The sequence below is a fragment of the Pinus tabuliformis genome, chromosome 9, assembly GCF_031772625.1.
Source record: "Pinus tabuliformis cultivar Carrire ecotype Pingquan chromosome 9, CPIR1, whole genome shotgun sequence".
In the NCBI taxonomy this organism is placed as follows: Eukaryota; Viridiplantae; Streptophyta; class Pinopsida; order Pinales; family Pinaceae; genus Pinus; species Pinus tabuliformis.
Genome location: NC_142307.1, coordinates 1362638830 through 1362656062, shown reverse-complemented (window position 1 = coordinate 1362656062; position 17233 = coordinate 1362638830). Strand labels below are relative to the sequence as shown.

The following is a 17233-nucleotide window of genomic DNA, read 5'->3' as shown; positions in this document are numbered from 1 at the left end:
CTCATGCTATGGATTCCCTAGGGATTAGTTAAACTCATATCTCTGCCTACATTAATCTGGTAGTGTTTCCCATTTGTTGCATCATGAACTTGTTGCATGAACACTCCACGTGGCGCTTGCTGATGAGCTGAGTCAGAATTTTTCATATGCCAACCTGTGACGTGTCTTATATATTTTTAAGGGAATTAATTGCTGTCTGGCCTCATGCTGTACGAGTACTGCAGGCATGTCCTACCTTCTGCTTTGCATGGTGATTCTAGCTAAATCGAGGGAGAGGAGATACCTCAGTCAATCCGACGGTGGTTGGGTGGAGTGTTATCGTGACCTACCAACCTACACTGTTGTTGGCCTCGAAAACTGGCTCATTTGGGTTAGTCGGTCTCCCACTCGGAGGGTTTGTTCAGTCTCTCTGTCGGCACTCGGACCCGGAAGCCATCTTGCAGACTTTGTCCAGCTACCCGTGAAATGGCACATGACATCTCACGGAAGAGCGAATAGGGTTTGGTTATTCTGCTTCCATTGTTATATACATCTTTATCTTTGTTTTGTGTTTTAAAGCTTTTGATGATATATGGTTATGCAACTACAGGGTCTTGGCTATGGGGCGGCCAACAAGACTAGAGTCAGTGCTGCGCACACTTCGGCCGGGGTTCCTAGCAGGTAATATTATGATAAACTGAGCATAGCTCTTTAAGTAGTTTTTTTATTGCGGCCTACCTGGTACTTATCAGAGTTTGTGCTTTTCTGTTTTGAGGCGGGACGCCAACCCTAACTCGGTGCCTAGCCTGGACTAGGGGTAAACCCCATCTCTTCCATGCCCAATTCCCAGGTACGGGAGGCTCTCTTGCCAAAGTTTGGCTGGCTATTAGCAGAAATCCTTGTAATTCGAGAGTTTCATGGTTTTCATTTCTTTATATATTTAATAGGCGTGGGTTAGGAGCGACTCCGCACTATATTTTTTTTTATGCAAGTTAATGCTTGGATTTTCTGGGCCAGCTATAGTTCTCCGCTCGCCCTTATGTATGGTGAATATTGTTATTTTGTGCGCATAAGCGCTTGTTCCTCGTCCTCGGAACTGTATTTATATGATGTATATTTTGCTTTACATACTGCCAATTGAAGGATAGTTATTTTGTTCTACATATTACAGTTTCATAAGATTGTCGTATTTTCTTTGATAGCAATATAGAAATTAATGTTAATTCCTCGCACGGAAATTTCCGCTCTGTGGCTTCCCATTAGAAGTTTTCTTTCAGTCTTTAAAACTCATGAGTTGTGGTTTTTGTTTCCTATTTGGAAATGGTTATTTGCATAGCTTATATGGCTAATATATCCTCCGCAACGAGATTAATGTGATCTGTCTTCCTTTCCTTTGTTAAGAAGATTCAACCTGCTCCCTTACGTGCCTGTAGCCCTTCCATCCCATGGCCCAATGTCCCGACGTAATGCGGCAGATATAGGGCAGTGGCTTGTAAACTCATTCGAGCTTATGGCCCTTCCCGCCCCTTGCCAAGCTCCTTGGGGCGACTTCGCGTGCCTAGACAGGTGAATTTTCTACTAAAAGACAACGAAGACCTTCACCGACATAATACCTTCAGTCAAGATCTTGATATCGTTTGGGGGGGGGGGAATCTGAACAGCACACACCCCATCCCGGTTCTTCTGAGCGTACTGTTATTTTTTTTTTTTCTTCTGCTCGCAGGGAATATCCTCCTTGCCAAGTACCCTAGATCTGATTTACTGGTTATAATTACAGGTTAAGTAATTCTTACAGCCAAGCATTTAGGTAAAGAGAAATACTAGTTTAATATAGATGCAATTTCTTTACAACAAAACAATTGTGCTGCCTTGTCCACCCACAACTAGCATCCTATACCCACTAGCCTATTTTTATTATTTAACTCTGGGAGAAGTTTAATTATACGGTCATGGTCAGTCCTACAAGGTATGTGTTGTGGGGAAAAATGCCTATGCAGGACGATCCTATCCACCTAAGGTGTGACAGTGCCTTAGCAACAAACGAGTACAGCTATACTGGTTTCTTCCTTTATGAAATGTGAAAGAAGAGAGATCAATAGACTTACCGGTGTCTTCCGTTTGTCCCTCGATCCAATCTACCTTCTCTTTGGGTGTTCACAGCTACTTGCCTCCTTGTTTATCCAGCTACAACTTCCTGCAAGATCACAAGAGAACAACTACTTGCGACAAGAGAACAGCTACTTGAGACAAGAGAAGAACACTACACAAAGACAGATGTTCACATTCATAACTAGTTTAGGATTAGAAATAAACCAAATACACTAATACATTCATACATCAAAATACATCAGCATATAGGAGAAACCAAGATAGCTTTATTGATAAATAACAAGGTTCAGGAAGAGATACAACCCAGAGGGCTCCAATCCAGCATCTCCTTCCCAGCAAATGGAATTCCTCTCTTTTCCCCTTCAAAGCATTAAGCACCCAATGATTCCAATCTCAAACCAACAGCAATTCTTTGCAATAACAAAATTCCAGCCTCTAGATCTCATGGAGGAGAGATCCATATATAGATGTTTGGAGAGAGGATGAGTCAGCTTGAGATTTGACTAGTGTCCTCTCCCTCTATCAGTTCTTGAGTCCACTTGGAGGTTCTTTCTTCCACTTGGAGATTTGGAACCTCTTACTCATCACCAGTCGAATTCCCTGAGGCAAGTGTCATTTTGGAAGCTTCCTGAGTTTTGACACCTTGAGAAATGAGCCTGCCACTTGTCCACTCTCGTTCAGCGCAGGTAGCCTTTGTTCCAGTTGACATTCAACGCAGATAGCCAGTGTTGGCTTTGACATTCAGCGCAAACAACTAGTGTAGCCACTGAAATGATCCTGAATTGACTTGTTTTTGAGCAGTTTCAGGTGGAGAACTTCTGTGAATTGCTGTGGTTTGTTAGCCTTGTTCCTCTAGGGGTAGGAACAACATGTTTAGGGACTTTGGATCCCTTAGATTATGGACATTTCATGCTCAATGTTGTAAGGCACAAAAATGTCTATAACAGTTGCCCCCTAAAGTATGAGGCTGTTTATCGAGCGAAATGCTTTATCAGGGGGATCCGAAGTTCATCCAATGCTGGGAGGAGACCTGTAATACAATACAATACAATACATTATTTTTCATACTGCTTTCATGATCTAGCTGAGGCGGGCATTCCCATGCTCAACTTTATAAATACATTTTTCTGTACATAGAACAGACAATCGTTTGATGGTAGACTGATAATTTTGATGAAATTATCATCCTTTGAGTAGGATGATTATCTGCTGCAATGATGTACATGTCAATGTCTTTATCTTTCCTGAATATATATCACAGCCTGGATGGATGAAACTAGATCCGGGGTCTTCAAACTCGTTCGATCTTCACTCTAAGTACAAGTCGATACATGTGAGAAATGTTCTGAAGTCGAACATGGAAAGACATCGCTTGATTACCGGTCAATGATGTAAACCGTTAACAAGCGCGAGAGGAATCACCGATAATGATAATGACCCTCAAGGTACTGCAGTACAATTCACGTGGTGTGAATAAAGGACTTGGCGTCGAACACCACGCAAAATCTTTCGGTCGAAGGTCATTGATGTATACCTGTCGCCGGAAGTGAGAAACTTGCCATTGTGGCATGCAAGCTTCAAAGTACTGAAGGGGTTGTTCCTAGATCAACTTCTTGGATAACGAGCTGATGTCGACAAGAAGCGATCCGTCACAGGAGGGCCTTAATGAATCCCACATCAGTGACACGGAACGGAGCTAATGATTTTAATGGAGGTGAAAACGATCTGTGACATATGATTCAGGGTGGCGGTCAAGAATGGATGAAGGATAATGTATGGCAGTGGATGGGACACGGTTGACTCTTTCTGAACGACTTCTCTTGAACATATGGCGACACTGATGCGATGGATCGGTAGCATTACCCCAAATATGGATGGTATGGCGAGACCATGGTGATGTGACCGGTGAATGAAACAACCCAACCCGATTGTGGTATGGAGGAAAAGTGTCATGTTCAAGAGCGACTTGCTACCATAAAAGTTTTCTTTAGTTTTTCCCAATTTTTCCCCAGTCATTGCTGACCAGTACCTCTTTATTTTTGTCAAGCTTGAGGAGGATAACATATGCTTGTTCTATAACCTGCCCTTCGGGCAAGCCCATCGCTATGTTTTAACGAGCCTAGCGATAGTGAAGCTCGTTCTCGTCTAAAGACAAGTTTGTCGCTATTTAATGATTTTAACGAGTCTAACGACAAGGATAACTCGGTCCTTTTCATTTTTAGAGAGTCTAAAAAGGTACATAAAGTCAACTCCAAAATTCCTTTTTCGTCATCTAATCCCTTAAGTCCGAAAAAGTATAAAACAATACAGAAGGGATGAGTTTTCGATAGTTTTAACGAGCCGAATAAAACAAGCGCTCGATCTTTCTGTGCAATAATCCCTCAGGTCCAGAAAGATTAAAATCTAGAGGAGGGATAGCTCTTCCTGTCCTTTAACGAGCTGGAAGGCCAAAACTCGGCAATCTTTTCATATTTTACAAGTCAGTTGAAAAGAGTTTAAAGAAGACTCGTCTTTTGAGGAACGAGTGATAAACAGGGATATCAGCTGATTCCAGGTACAAGTTGGAATTTTCCAATCACGGCAGTGTCACAAGGATGGCTAGGTGAAATCACTCTTCGCAGCTGTTCCTCAAAATGGGTAAACAATCATATGGAGGTGAATGATCGGCCAAATGAAAAGTGGAGGTGACAGTGCAAACACGACCAAGGCTTTAACGGCTGATGATATTACATTCACAGTGGTTATTTACCGGGATTAGTTCATTTTTTAACGAGCTTAAACACAGGTGGAAACATTTGCTCGGTCTTATGTTTATTTTTTAACGAGCATGAACTATGTGCTAAAACTGCTCGGATCTTGCGTTTATTTTTTAACGAGCATGAACTTTGTGCTAAAACTGCTCGATTACCCAGTCATATAATAAGAGTGTCTCATCAAGATTCTATTTTTTATGGAGCTTCATCTCACTAAGCTTTGCTCCACATCCTTTCTTTATGCAAGTTAGGAAACGGCTAACCCAAAAAATAGATAAATAACCGCTCTTTGCTTGCACTCCAAAAGGTTTGCATGCCCCCAGGTATAAAACAGAGTTTCAAGGTTACCTCTACTTCTCTTCCGCCAAAACTTTTGTTTTAACGAGAGAGGCTTACCTCTTTCAGGTTACCCAAAGATTGTCTCGTTAATCTTTCAAACAAAACACTTCTTCAGCAATGTCTACCGAAATAGACAAAGGTGAGTGACGATTCTTGTCAACTTACATAACTTTGACAAAAGAATCTTATTCTAGAATAACCCCTCTTCCTCTACGGACGGGGTACAGACTAGTCATATTCTCCCACGGAAACCTACTCTATACCCAAAGTTTCCCTGCCAAAGCAGACCAAGACGCATGCCCCCTTGGTTCCAGTCATATCCTCCCGGATTACTCTCGCTCATCAGGAGGACGGACCATGGGTTGAGACACTTCTTGCGTGAATAGACCATTTAGGGATGGTACATGACTATTTGCGATGCGTGATCCGGGAAATGAAAGTTGGTCCACGAGCTTGACCACTCTTCCTTCATGCGGAAAACACATTACTCTAAAGAGTGAGGAGACTATAGCTCCCATGCAATATATATAGTCTCGTCCAAGGAGTAGGTTATAATCCAAGGGTCCTTGAGCGACCATCACGTTCATTTGAACGGTCTTCCCTTTCAATGTTATGGGCACATTGGAGAGGATCCCTAAAGGTCGACTGGTTCCTTTATCAAAGCCTGATAGATTTCTCATTTCAGGCAAAAGCGCCGGCGAACCAAGCGCTTTCCAAGAAATAGAGGAAAGGATACTCACAGGTGCCCCCTCATCAATGATAGTGCCAGCCATTACCATTCTGTATATTTGAACGATAATTCTGAATGGTATGCTTGCTGGCAACTGGGGTCTGCCTAGTTGGTTCCAATCAAAGGACACAACCAGGTTGCTTGGTGGTGGGACCGAATAAACGGCCAGATATCGCTCTGACGAGCTTCCTTCCTGCGATAAAGGAATGGGGGCATTTCCCCCTTGTTCATCAGAGTCAGTGTTGATGAAGAGAATTTGGACGGTGTCGTCTTTATTCTCCTCTGTGATGGTATCATTCGAAGATAGAGCCTCTGAAGGTGAAACCGGGTCAACTGCCGTATCAACCTTTTGACTTTCGTCAGGCATGGATCCAGACGGTTCATCTTCAATGATAGGTGCTTTGGCTGACCACCTGGGCGGGCCAGCCGGGTTCTCAACTAGTGAAGGACTTGGCAGGAGTTTTTGATATCCAAGAGGGAGTTGCGCTCGTAAAATCAGGCGATATTCCAGAACTCTTTTAGCCTCGTCTAAGAAGGGACAACGGTGTATGGCGTGATCGCCTTCACACAGTTTACAGGGAAATCTAGCTTTCCCTCTCTGTCTCGGGACTTCACTTTCGCTAGTCGACGGTGAGCAGTCAACATGGCTATCAGAGGTTGATGCTACCAAATTGTGAAAACGGGGAGACCAGTCCCTTAGTATTCGAGGGATACAGGGATAATCTCTATGGAAGTGGTCTCCCTTGCATATGACACATGGCGATTTAGGCCTGGTCAGTGCTGTGTGTGGATTTTTGTTAGACGACTCTCGTTTGCCCCCAGTCGCCTTTGGCTCCTTCTTCTTCTTTTCTTTCTTCTTCTTCTCCTTCTTCTCCTTAGGAGCCTGGTTTTTGGTTTTACCAGTTCCGTCAAGCGAAGAGGAAGGAGGAGAGGAAGATGAAGTAGAAGGCTGGTGGGCGACTCTGGTCTGGTCTAACTGTTGACTCGACTATTCAGGAATGGTGATGTTCTGAACGACATTGGTTGAAAAGAGCCAGACTGGCAGGCCAATTTTCAGTCCTGGAAGCGACAATGTGGCCATGTGGGGCACACCAACATCTCCCCAAGAGGAGAAGGGACTAGGATTTCCACCAAGGGGAATTCCTTGGTTGGTGTGCTCCATTTTTTCAACCTAAAGATCAACGCAGGAATTAAAGGGTGATTGTTCCGTTTAAAATAAATTTTAACAACGCTTTAGACACAACTTGCTTTTTCAATTTTAAAGAGTCGAGAAAAAGCTAAAGATGACTCTAGTCTCCTTCGATGTTTTAACGAGCCCGAAGTGACAAATGCTCGGATGGACTTTTTCCGTTATAGAGTCTGAAAAAGGACAAAAGGAACTGCTCTGGAGTTCTAGGCAGAGGGTGTGCCAAACTTTTCGCAAAACCGCAGAATACTTTTTAGGGTACGGGCGGTCAATCTTCCTGAATGATGTGTTCAGTGCATTGCGATCAGTAGGGCGGCCGACACGGCTTCCTAAGGATAAAGGTTTTATGCCTATAGGGGTCTCCCAATATATACGCGACGATACGTGGGAGCACAATCCGTACTGGCGCTATCGTCCCTCAGGAGGAATCACCCACCTTCCATGAGATCGACAGTCACCAGGCTTAACGACGCCGGAACACGTCTCTAGCCTAGACCTCTATGTTGTGCGTTATGTTGCAAAGCGTTATTAAGTTCATTCAATTTATTTTAGGTTGATCTTTTTTAAAGTTTGCCTTTCAAGGTTCACCACGAGATGTATGATACAAATTCCTAAATGCAGTCTAAAGATGATAAGCAAGCTTTATATCTTTTCAACTTTGAAAATCCTAGCTACTAAGGGAAAAGAAAGACACCATCTTTTCTCAAAGAGCAATCAGCACACTCTAATGCACTTTTCCTAAATCCAACATGCAAACTATCAAATGCAAAATGCACAATGCAGGTGTTTGTTTTCCGCTTTCTTAGTATTGATGCCTACAAAGAAATCTTTTTGTACAACTTTGAATTTGCTTTTAAATGATCAATACAAACAAGTTCACTTTTTCGAAATCAGAGAGGGTAGAAGAGATTACACTACTTAACGATTTTCGAAATGAATACTTGTTTTGACACTTAAAAGAGAGAAATTCAAACTAATAAGCAAAAGTAAATGTATAATCAATCTGCAAACAGCCAATGAACTCTCTTCTAAGATCACAATCAATCAGATCTGAATCAAAGGCTACAGGATGACTATTTTACTCATGCAAAGGAAAACTGTAAATGACGCCACAAACACATAAAAATACTCACAGTCTTTTTGTACAAAAGGAGGCGGAATGTAAGCAGAGAAAAGGGGTTATTAGACTTGTACATATGCTGGTTACAGGCTGCAAAAATCATAGATCAAAACAAGGCAAAAGAGGGCAGAGAACCCCAGCTGCACAAGAGCAAACTGGTTCAGCGCAGGTTCAACACAGGGGTTTTGACATTCAGCGCAGGTATCCTTCACAGGACCTGCGTTGAAATGCAGAATCCCTTCACTGGGTCTGCGCTGAAGGAGAAACTCTCGTTTCCCTCAGGTTCTGGGTCACAGATTGCTATTTAATTCACTTTTTTAGGCCAAATAAAAGAAACAAGCAAGGTGTAATCAAAGGGAGGCTTTGAGAGGCTACTAAGATCTATCACAAGGATCATCAAATCATTTGTGAATCCATTGTTAAGATCATAGACAAGTCCAGCAATTGGATCAAAGCAGCAACTTTCTACTTTGCATCCGGGAAAGATGCAGTTCGACTGTTGCTGTCAAGTCTATGATGCAAACAATGATAGAAACACAAATAAAATGACTAAACAAATATCCCCAGTGGAGTCGCCAATTTGTTGTGGGGAAAAATGCCTATGCAGGACGATCCTATCCACCTAAGGTGTGACAGTGCCTTAGCAACAAATGAGTACAGCTATACTGGTTTCTTCCTTTATGAAATGTGAAAGAAGAGAGATCAATAGACTTACCAGTGTCTTCCGTTTGTCCCTCGATCCAATCTCCCTTCTCTTTGGGTGTTCACAGCTACTTGCCTCCTTGCTTATCCAGCTACAACTTCCTGCAAGATCACAAGAGAACAGCTACTTGCGACAAGAGAACAGCTACTTGAGACAAGAGAAGAACACTACACAAAGACAAATGTTCACATTCATAACTAGTTTAGGATTAGAAATAAACCAAATACACTAATACATTCATACATCAAAATACATCAGCATATAGGAGAAACCAAGATAGCTTTATTGATAAATAACAAGGTTCAGGAAGAGATACAACCCAGAGGGCTCCAATCCAGCATCTCCTTCCCAGCAAATGGAATTCCTCTCTTTTCCCCCTTCAAAGCATTAAGCACCCAATGATTCCAGTCTCAAACCAACAACAATTCTTTGCAATAACAAAATTCCAGCCTCTAGATCTCATGGAGGAGAGATCCATATATAGATGTTTGGAGAGAGGATGAGTCAGCTTGAGATCTGACTAGTGTCCTCTCCCTCTATCAGTTCTTGAGTCCACTTGGAGGTTCTTGCTTCCACTTGGAGATTTGGAACCTCTTATTCATCACCAGTCGAATTCCCTGAGGCAAGTGTCATTTTGGAAGCTTCCTGGGTTTTGACACCTTGAGAAATGAGCCTGCCACTTGTCCACTCTCGTTCAGCGCAGGTAGCCTTTGTTCCAGTTGACATTCAACGCAGGTAGCCAGTGTTGGCTTTGACATTCAGCGCAAACAACTAGTGTAGCCACTGAAATGATCCTGAATTGACTTGTTTTTTAGCAGTTTCAGGTGGAGAACTTCTGTGAATTGCTATGGTTTGTTAGCCTTGTTCCTCTAGGGGTAGGAACAACATGTTTAGGGACTTTGGATCCCTTAGATTATGGACATTTCATGCTCAATTCTGTAAGGCACAAAAATGTCTATAACAGTATGTCTGACCTTTATACGGTCTTCCTTCCCAAACCAGCTAACAACAACATTCTTTTAACAAAATTATGGACTTCTCATATGTGCACCCTTACACTTTCCACTAAATTTTCTACAGCATACAGGTATTATTAATGCTTCTTACTCTTTAAAATTTGGATAGAACTGCGTACCTGTATTGTCTGCCATAGACGCCCTTTTGCTTCCTGTTTTTTTTTTTTTCCTGATACAGTCAACCTGCTTCTCTGCAGCTAGTCCACCCCCCGATCACGAGACTGTATTTCAGGACCAGTCTCCCCCCTAGCTCACTCTAAGACAACAATCTTAGCTAGTTGTAGTGCTGCGCTCTTACCATTTGATCCTCACCAGACGTGGTAAGCTACCCATTACCTGAATGTCTGTCCTCTACAACACAGTCCTCTTTTTTTTTCCCTCTCTTCCCTTTTTCCTGGAACCTATTCCACAGTTAGGGAGGGGAAAAAAGTGGTTAGGGTTTTGCAACCGTTTATTTATTATTTTTATTTTGATATATATTAACTCTTTTAAGTTACATATCATCCTTGTTACTGGAAAATTATTCCACAATCCCAAAAAATAGATATTAATTAATTTATGCAACATATCATAATCACCATCCTTTCATTTATGTTTTTTTTAAACTGAGGTAATAATAAAAAAATATTTACAACAGTCTGGGAATATGACATCTCCCCCTCCTGAAACTAGACATCGTCCCGATGTCCTTCGGTTTTAAATAACCCTGGGTAAGTCTGTTTCATAAATTCTTCATCCTCCCAAGTGGCTTCATCAGGCCCGAAGTGCTGCAACTGCACTTTAATTTAGGTAATATCCTGCTTCCATAGCGTGACTTCTCTCCAGTCGAGAATGCTCAGTGGTTCGACCCAAATTTCTCCTTCTGGTTCTACTTGCAACATGCAATATCCTGAGTCAGTTTTCCTTTTAAGAGGAAACATTTAAAGTGATCTTTGGAGAAAATTCTCACCTGGATTTCCTGCCAATTAATTACATGTTTAGGATCATAAACATATTTCTTTAATACGGAGACATGAAAAACATTGTGAACGCGTATGTGACTAGGCAGAGTGAGTTGGTATGCCACTGGTCCAATTCTTGCTAAGATTTGGAATGGTCCACAGTATCGAGGTGCCAACTTAGAGCTCCCACTCCACTGTAGTGTGCTCTTCTTGGCTCGAATCCTCACATACACATGATCGCCGACCTGGTATTCCTTAAACCTCCTTTTCCGGTCAGCGAAGTTCTTTTGTCTGTCCTGAGCTGCTTTCATATTAGAGCGCACCTTTTTTACCAGTTCCTCCATTTCCTTAAGCATGTCAGGGCCTAATCTCAGTTTGTCTTCCGGTCCACTCCAGCTTGAGGGGGTGTGGCACTTCCGCCCATACAATACTTCAAAAGGGCTCATCCGCAGTGATGTGTGGTAGCCATTATTATATGCGAACTCCACCAAATGAAGATAGTCTTCCCACTTGTTTGGTTGCTGCATCACAAAAGCCCTCAACATATCTTCCACCACCTGATTCACCCGCTCAGTTTGCCCGTCGGTTTGAGGGTGATAGGCTGTGCTAAAGTTCAGCTGAGTTCCCAACTCTTCAAACAATGTCCTCCAAAAGACCGATGTAAATTTTACATCCCGATCTGAAATTATTATCTTAGGTAGCCCATGTAGCTTAAATATATTTTCCATGAACACATGAGCGATATGCACAACTCTGTACGTAGATTGTACATGTATAAAGTGTGCTGCTTTGCTTAATTTATCCACTACGACCATGATGGAGTCATTGTTCTTCTTTGATTTAGGCAACCCTGTTATGAAATCCATGGTGATGGTTTCCCACTTCCATTCCGGTATGGGTATTGGTTGTAACAGACCTATAGGATGTTGGTGTTCTGCTTTAATTTGCTGGCATTCTAGACATCGAGCCAAGTATCCAGCCACCTCTTTCTTCATTCCCGGCCAATAATACCCTTTCCAGAGTGCAGTGACCATCTTTTGATATCCTGGGTATCTGGCATAATGACTTCTATGGTACTTGTCTAATATCAGGTTTTTGAAGTTGTTTTGATTTGGTACGTACAGCCTACCCTTATAGTACAACTTCCCAGCAACATCTAAAGCATAATCTGGCTATTTTTCATTGCTGTTCGGCAGCTGTACTTGCTGTTTTATTAGCTGATAAACAACATCTTGTTCGGCTGCCTTCTGGATCATCTCCCCGAAGGGGATTTTCCCTTCGCTGCAAGAAACCTCATATAAGCATTGCAACTTCCGACTCAATGCGTCAGCCACCCGATTCTCCTTCCCTTTTAAATGCTTGATCTCAAAATCAAAACTGCTCAGAAAATCCACCCACCGAGCTTGTCTCGCCTTTAGAGTGGGTTGATTGAAATAATTGGTCAGGCTATGATGGTCTGTCAATAATAGGAATTTCTTCACCATAAGGTAATGTCGCCACATTTTCAAGGCGTGAATCACAGCAGCCAGCTCTAAATCGTAAGCAGAATATTTCTGCTCATGCTCTTTTAAATTTTTCGATTCATATGCTATCACCTTTCCTTCCTGCATTAACACACCTCCTACCCCTTCTTTGCTTGCGTCAGTACAAACCACATACTCTCTACTGGGGTCGGCTATGCTTAGAACAGGTGTTGTAGTGAGTAGATATCTCAGTTGCTCGAAGCTTCTTTGACATTCAGAAGTCCACCTGAAAGTTTTCACTTTTTTTTGCAAGGATGTGATTGGATAAGCTACTCTTGAAAAACCCTCTACAAACCGTCGATAATAAACTGCTAGCCCCATGAAAGATCGGATATCCGCCACATCTTTGGGTATTGGCTTCTCCATGATGGTCCTAATCTTTTCAGGATCCACGACAATCCCATCTTTAGTGATGATGTGGCCCAGATATTGTATCTGCTCCTTAAAGAATTCACATTTACTAAACTTGGCATATAATTGGTGTTCTCGGAGGGTTTGCAATACTAACCTGAGGTGCTTCTGATGCTCCTCTTTAGTCCGAGAGTAAATCAATATATCGTCAATAAAGATCAGCACAAACTTATCTAAATACCGATGAAACACACTATTCATCAAACACATAAAGGTGGCGGGAGCGTTGGTCAACCCGAAGGGTAACACCACAAACTCATAGTGACCATACCGCGTTCTAAACGCTGTCTTAGCTATGTCTTCTTCTTTAATTCGGATTTGGTGATACCCGGATCACAAATCAATCTTTGAGAAAACTGTTGCTCCCTTCACCTGGTCAAACAGCTCATCGATTCGGGGCAGAGGGTACTTGTTCTTGATTGTCAATTTGTTTAACTGGCGATAATCCATACACATGCGGAGAGTCTCGTCCTTTTTCTTCACAAACAATACCGGGCTCCCCAAGGGGACACACTGGGGCGAATGTATTTTTTGTCCAGCAGCTCCTGTAATTGCATCTTCAGCTTTGTTAATTCTGGTACACTCATCCTGTAGGGAGCCCGAGAAACTGGGGCTGCCCCCGGCACCAGTTCTATTGTAAAATCTATGTCCCTTTTCGGTGGCAATCCCGGTATTTCCTCTGGAAATACATCAGCAAATTCTTGTATCACAGGAATATTCTCCAATGTAGCTGTTTTGTCTTTCGAGTTGGCGTACCCCACTTGGATGGCATAGATTTGACACCCTTTCCGGATGCATTTTGCTAGCTGCGAGGCAGTTATGGGCCGAAGCTGCACTGGCCGTTTAATCCCCTGCACCTCTTGTTTTATTCCCAGCTCATCCTTATAACTGATAGTCTTGGTCTTACAATTAATTATGGACCAGTGTTTTTCTAGCCAGTCCATACCAATCAGTATATCGTAAGAGCCAAGGGGAAGCACATTTAGATCCGCTGTCACGGACTGTCCTGCTATTTTTATTGGGCAGTTTTTGACCTTGGACATTACCCGCCTTTTTCCCCTGTGGCCAGCTGAACTAGCCAGGGGGTCTTAAACTTAACAGGCTGCAACTTATAATGTTCCACAATTATAGGACTAATGTAACTTAACGTTGCACCAGGGTCTATTAGATAGTTACAGCAAGGTCTAAGAGTTTACCTTCAAATTCCACCATGGTCAGCTGGTACTCCGCCTGGCGATCTTCCAAAGCAGCATTAATCTTTGGCAGAGTTCGTCCTACTTCGCCAACTGTAGAGGCTTCATACACCTAGGAAACCTGTTCAGCTCCTTTTCGTTGGGGACAGTTTTTCACGTAATGGGGCCCACCACAACCCCAACATTGGACTGGGGACCTTGCTATCCCGTTGCTGTCTATTTTCCCAGTTCGTTCATTGGTTCTAGACTCACTGGGGGCTGCAGTCGAAGTGTATTTTTCTGTGAATTTCTGTTGATTTGCCCCTTGGCGAATCCTTTGCTCCCTCCATCGCGATTGCTTTTTGTGCTCCCAGTGAATTTTCTGCCTTTCTTATTGACCCATTTCTTACCTTGGGAATCTCCTTTCTGCTTGCTTTGCTGATAGCAAATTCGGGCCTTGCGAATAGCCTCGTCCATCGTCTTTGGGTTGTCAAATTCAATCCTTTCCCTCATACTTGATGGTAAGCTGCTAACAAACCTCTGTACTTTAGCTTTTTCTTCCCTTATATAGGGCACATAACGAAGTAGGGAGGTGAAGCAAGTAATAAATTCGTCCATAGTCTGCTGCCCCAACCGCAGGTCATGGAATTCTCGTGCCTTCTCATCGTAGAAGCGTTCGGTCAGGTACCTTTCCTTAAAATATCTTTGAAAATTCTCCCAGGTGATATTCTGTTCGCTTACACCCTTTACCATTTTAACCACCTCCCACCACAGGGTGGCCTTTCCCTGTAATTGGAAAATAGACAACCGCACCTTGAGGTTGTGGTCATATTCATACAGCTGGAAATATTTGTTCATATTGATCAACCAGGCCTCCGCTGCTTCCTCCTCTTCTCCATCAAAGTGTGGCGGCTTGATTTTACGGAATTCTCCTTGCAGCTCTATCCATTGCCTTTTGTATGTCTGCTGCTCAGAAGCATTATCTGAACGTTCCCTCCTCCCTTCCTTCTAATTCTTCGAGCTCTGTGTGGGGGATCTGTTCTCCTAAAATTCTTTGCTGTTCAGTGCTGGGATTCGGTGGCTGCTGATTCTGCCTATCAGATAGGCTTTTTATGATCCTCTCCTGTTCCATAGTCAACCGTGCATTATCTTCTTGTAACTGAGCCATCTCATTTTTCAGTTCTTGCACTGTTTCCAAAATCGCCATGTTAGTATTACTTGCTTCCTCACCCAGTTGAACCCATAACTCGGGATTGTTTCCAGAACCTGCTGCAGGCCCCTGACCCCCCCAAACCTGTGGGAGGTGTTGTCTGTTCTTCTCATGTTGTCTGCTGTTCCTGTGCTTACCACAAAAAAAGTAACATCGGAAAGGTCATCACATTATCTGTTTTTTTATGCTTTCTTTAGAAACGAGATAAGTTGTAAATACAGTGCGTTAATAGTATTATTATTTTTTTTAATTTCTTTGCTGCCTGGTTTCCCAGTACCCAGAGGCCACAGTTTTGTTCCTAAGCTCTGATACCACTTGTAATGTCTCCACAAGTAATTTTTTTTTATAGATATACATAATTAAATCTGCAGATTACATTAAATTAAACCTCATGCTATGGATTCCCCAGGGATTAGTTAAACTCATATCTCTGCCTACATTAATCTGGTACTGTTTCGCATTTGTTGCATCATGAACTTGTTGCATGAACACTCCACGCGACGCTTGCTGATGAGCTGAGCTTGAATTTTTCATATGCCAACTTGTGATGTGTCTTATCTATTTTTAAGGGAATTAATTGCTGCCTGGCCTCGTACGGTATGAGGCCTGCAGGCATGTCCTACCTTCTGCTTTACATGGTGATTCTCGCTGAATCAACGGAGGGGAGATACCTCAGTCAATCCAACGGTGGTTGGGTGGAGTGTTATTGTGACCTACCAACCTATACTGTTGTTGGCCTCGAAAACTGGCTCATTTGGGTTAGTCAGTCTCCCACTCAGAGGGTGTGTTCATTGTCTCTGTCGGCACTCAGACCTCGAGCAGTCTTGCAAAATTTGTCCAGCTACCCGCAAAATGGCACATGACATCTCAGGTAAGAGAGAACAGGGTTTGGTTATTCTGCTTCCATTGTTATATACATCTCTATCTTTGTTCTGTGTTTTAAAGCTTTTGATGATATATGGTTATGCGACTATAGGCTCTTGGCTATGGGGTGGCCAGCAAGACTAGAGTCAGTTCTGCGCACACTCCGGCCGAGGTTCCTAGCAGGTAATATTATGATAAACTGAACATAGCTCCTTAAGTAGTTTTTTGATTGCGGCATACCTGGTACTTATTAGAGTTTGTGCTTTTCTGTTTTCAGGTGGGACGCCAACCCTAACTCGGTGGCTAGCCTGGACTAGGGGTAAACCACATCTCTTCCATGCCTGATTCCCAGGTACGAGAGTCTCTCCTACCAAAGCTTGGCTGGCCATTAGCAGAAATCCTTGTAATTCGAGAGTTTCAGGGTTTTCATTTCTTTATATATTTAATAGGCGTGGGTTAGGAGTGACTTTGCACTGTATTTTTTGTTTTATGCATGTTAATGCCTGGGTTTTCTGGGCCGGTTATAGTTCTCCGCTCGCCCTTATGTATGGTGAATATTGTTATTTTGTGCACATAAGCGCTTGTTCCTCGTCCTCGGAACTGTTTTTATATGATATATATTTTGTATTGCCAATTGAAGGATGGTTATTTTGTTCTATAGATTACAGTTTTCATAATATTGTCATATTTTCTTTGATAGCAATATAGAAATTAATGTTAATTCATGGTAGGGAAATTTCCACTCCGCGGATTCCCATTAGAAGTTTTGTTTCAGTCTTTAGAACTCATGAGCTGTGGTTTTCCACCCAAAGGGTTTCAGGTCTTTGTTTCCTATTTGGAAATGGTTATTTGCATGGCTTATATGGCTAATATATCCTTCGCGACGAGATGCATGTGATCTATCTTCCTTTCCTCTTGTTAAGAAGATTCGACCTACTCCCTTACGTGCCTGTAGCCCTTCCATCCCATGGCCCGATGTCCCGACGTAATGCAGTGGATATAGGGCAGTGGCTTGTAAACTCATTCGAGCTTACGACCCTTCCCACCCCTTGCTGAGCTCCTTGGGGGCGATTTCGCGGGCCTAGACAGGTGAATTTTCTACTCAAAGACAATGAAGACCTTCACAGACATAATACCTTCAGTCAAGATCTTGATATTGTTTGGGGGGGGAAATCTG

General features: G+C 42.7%; 1 protein-coding gene across 1 annotated transcript; it reads right to left on the bottom strand.

Annotated features, from left to right (window-relative positions):
* Positions 1-12048: 12048 nt before the first annotated feature.
* LOC149153568 (uncharacterized) lies at positions 12049-14735 on the bottom strand. Its single transcript, XM_089443851.1, has 4 exons — positions 14256-14735; positions 14007-14115; positions 13325-13879; positions 12049-12983 (listed from the first exon to the last, which is right to left on the bottom strand). Exons 1-4 carry the CDS (start codon positions 14733-14735, stop codon positions 12049-12051), a joined length of 2079 nt encoding a protein of 692 aa, XP_089299977.1.
* Between the last annotated feature and the right edge of the window lie 2498 nt (positions 14736-17233).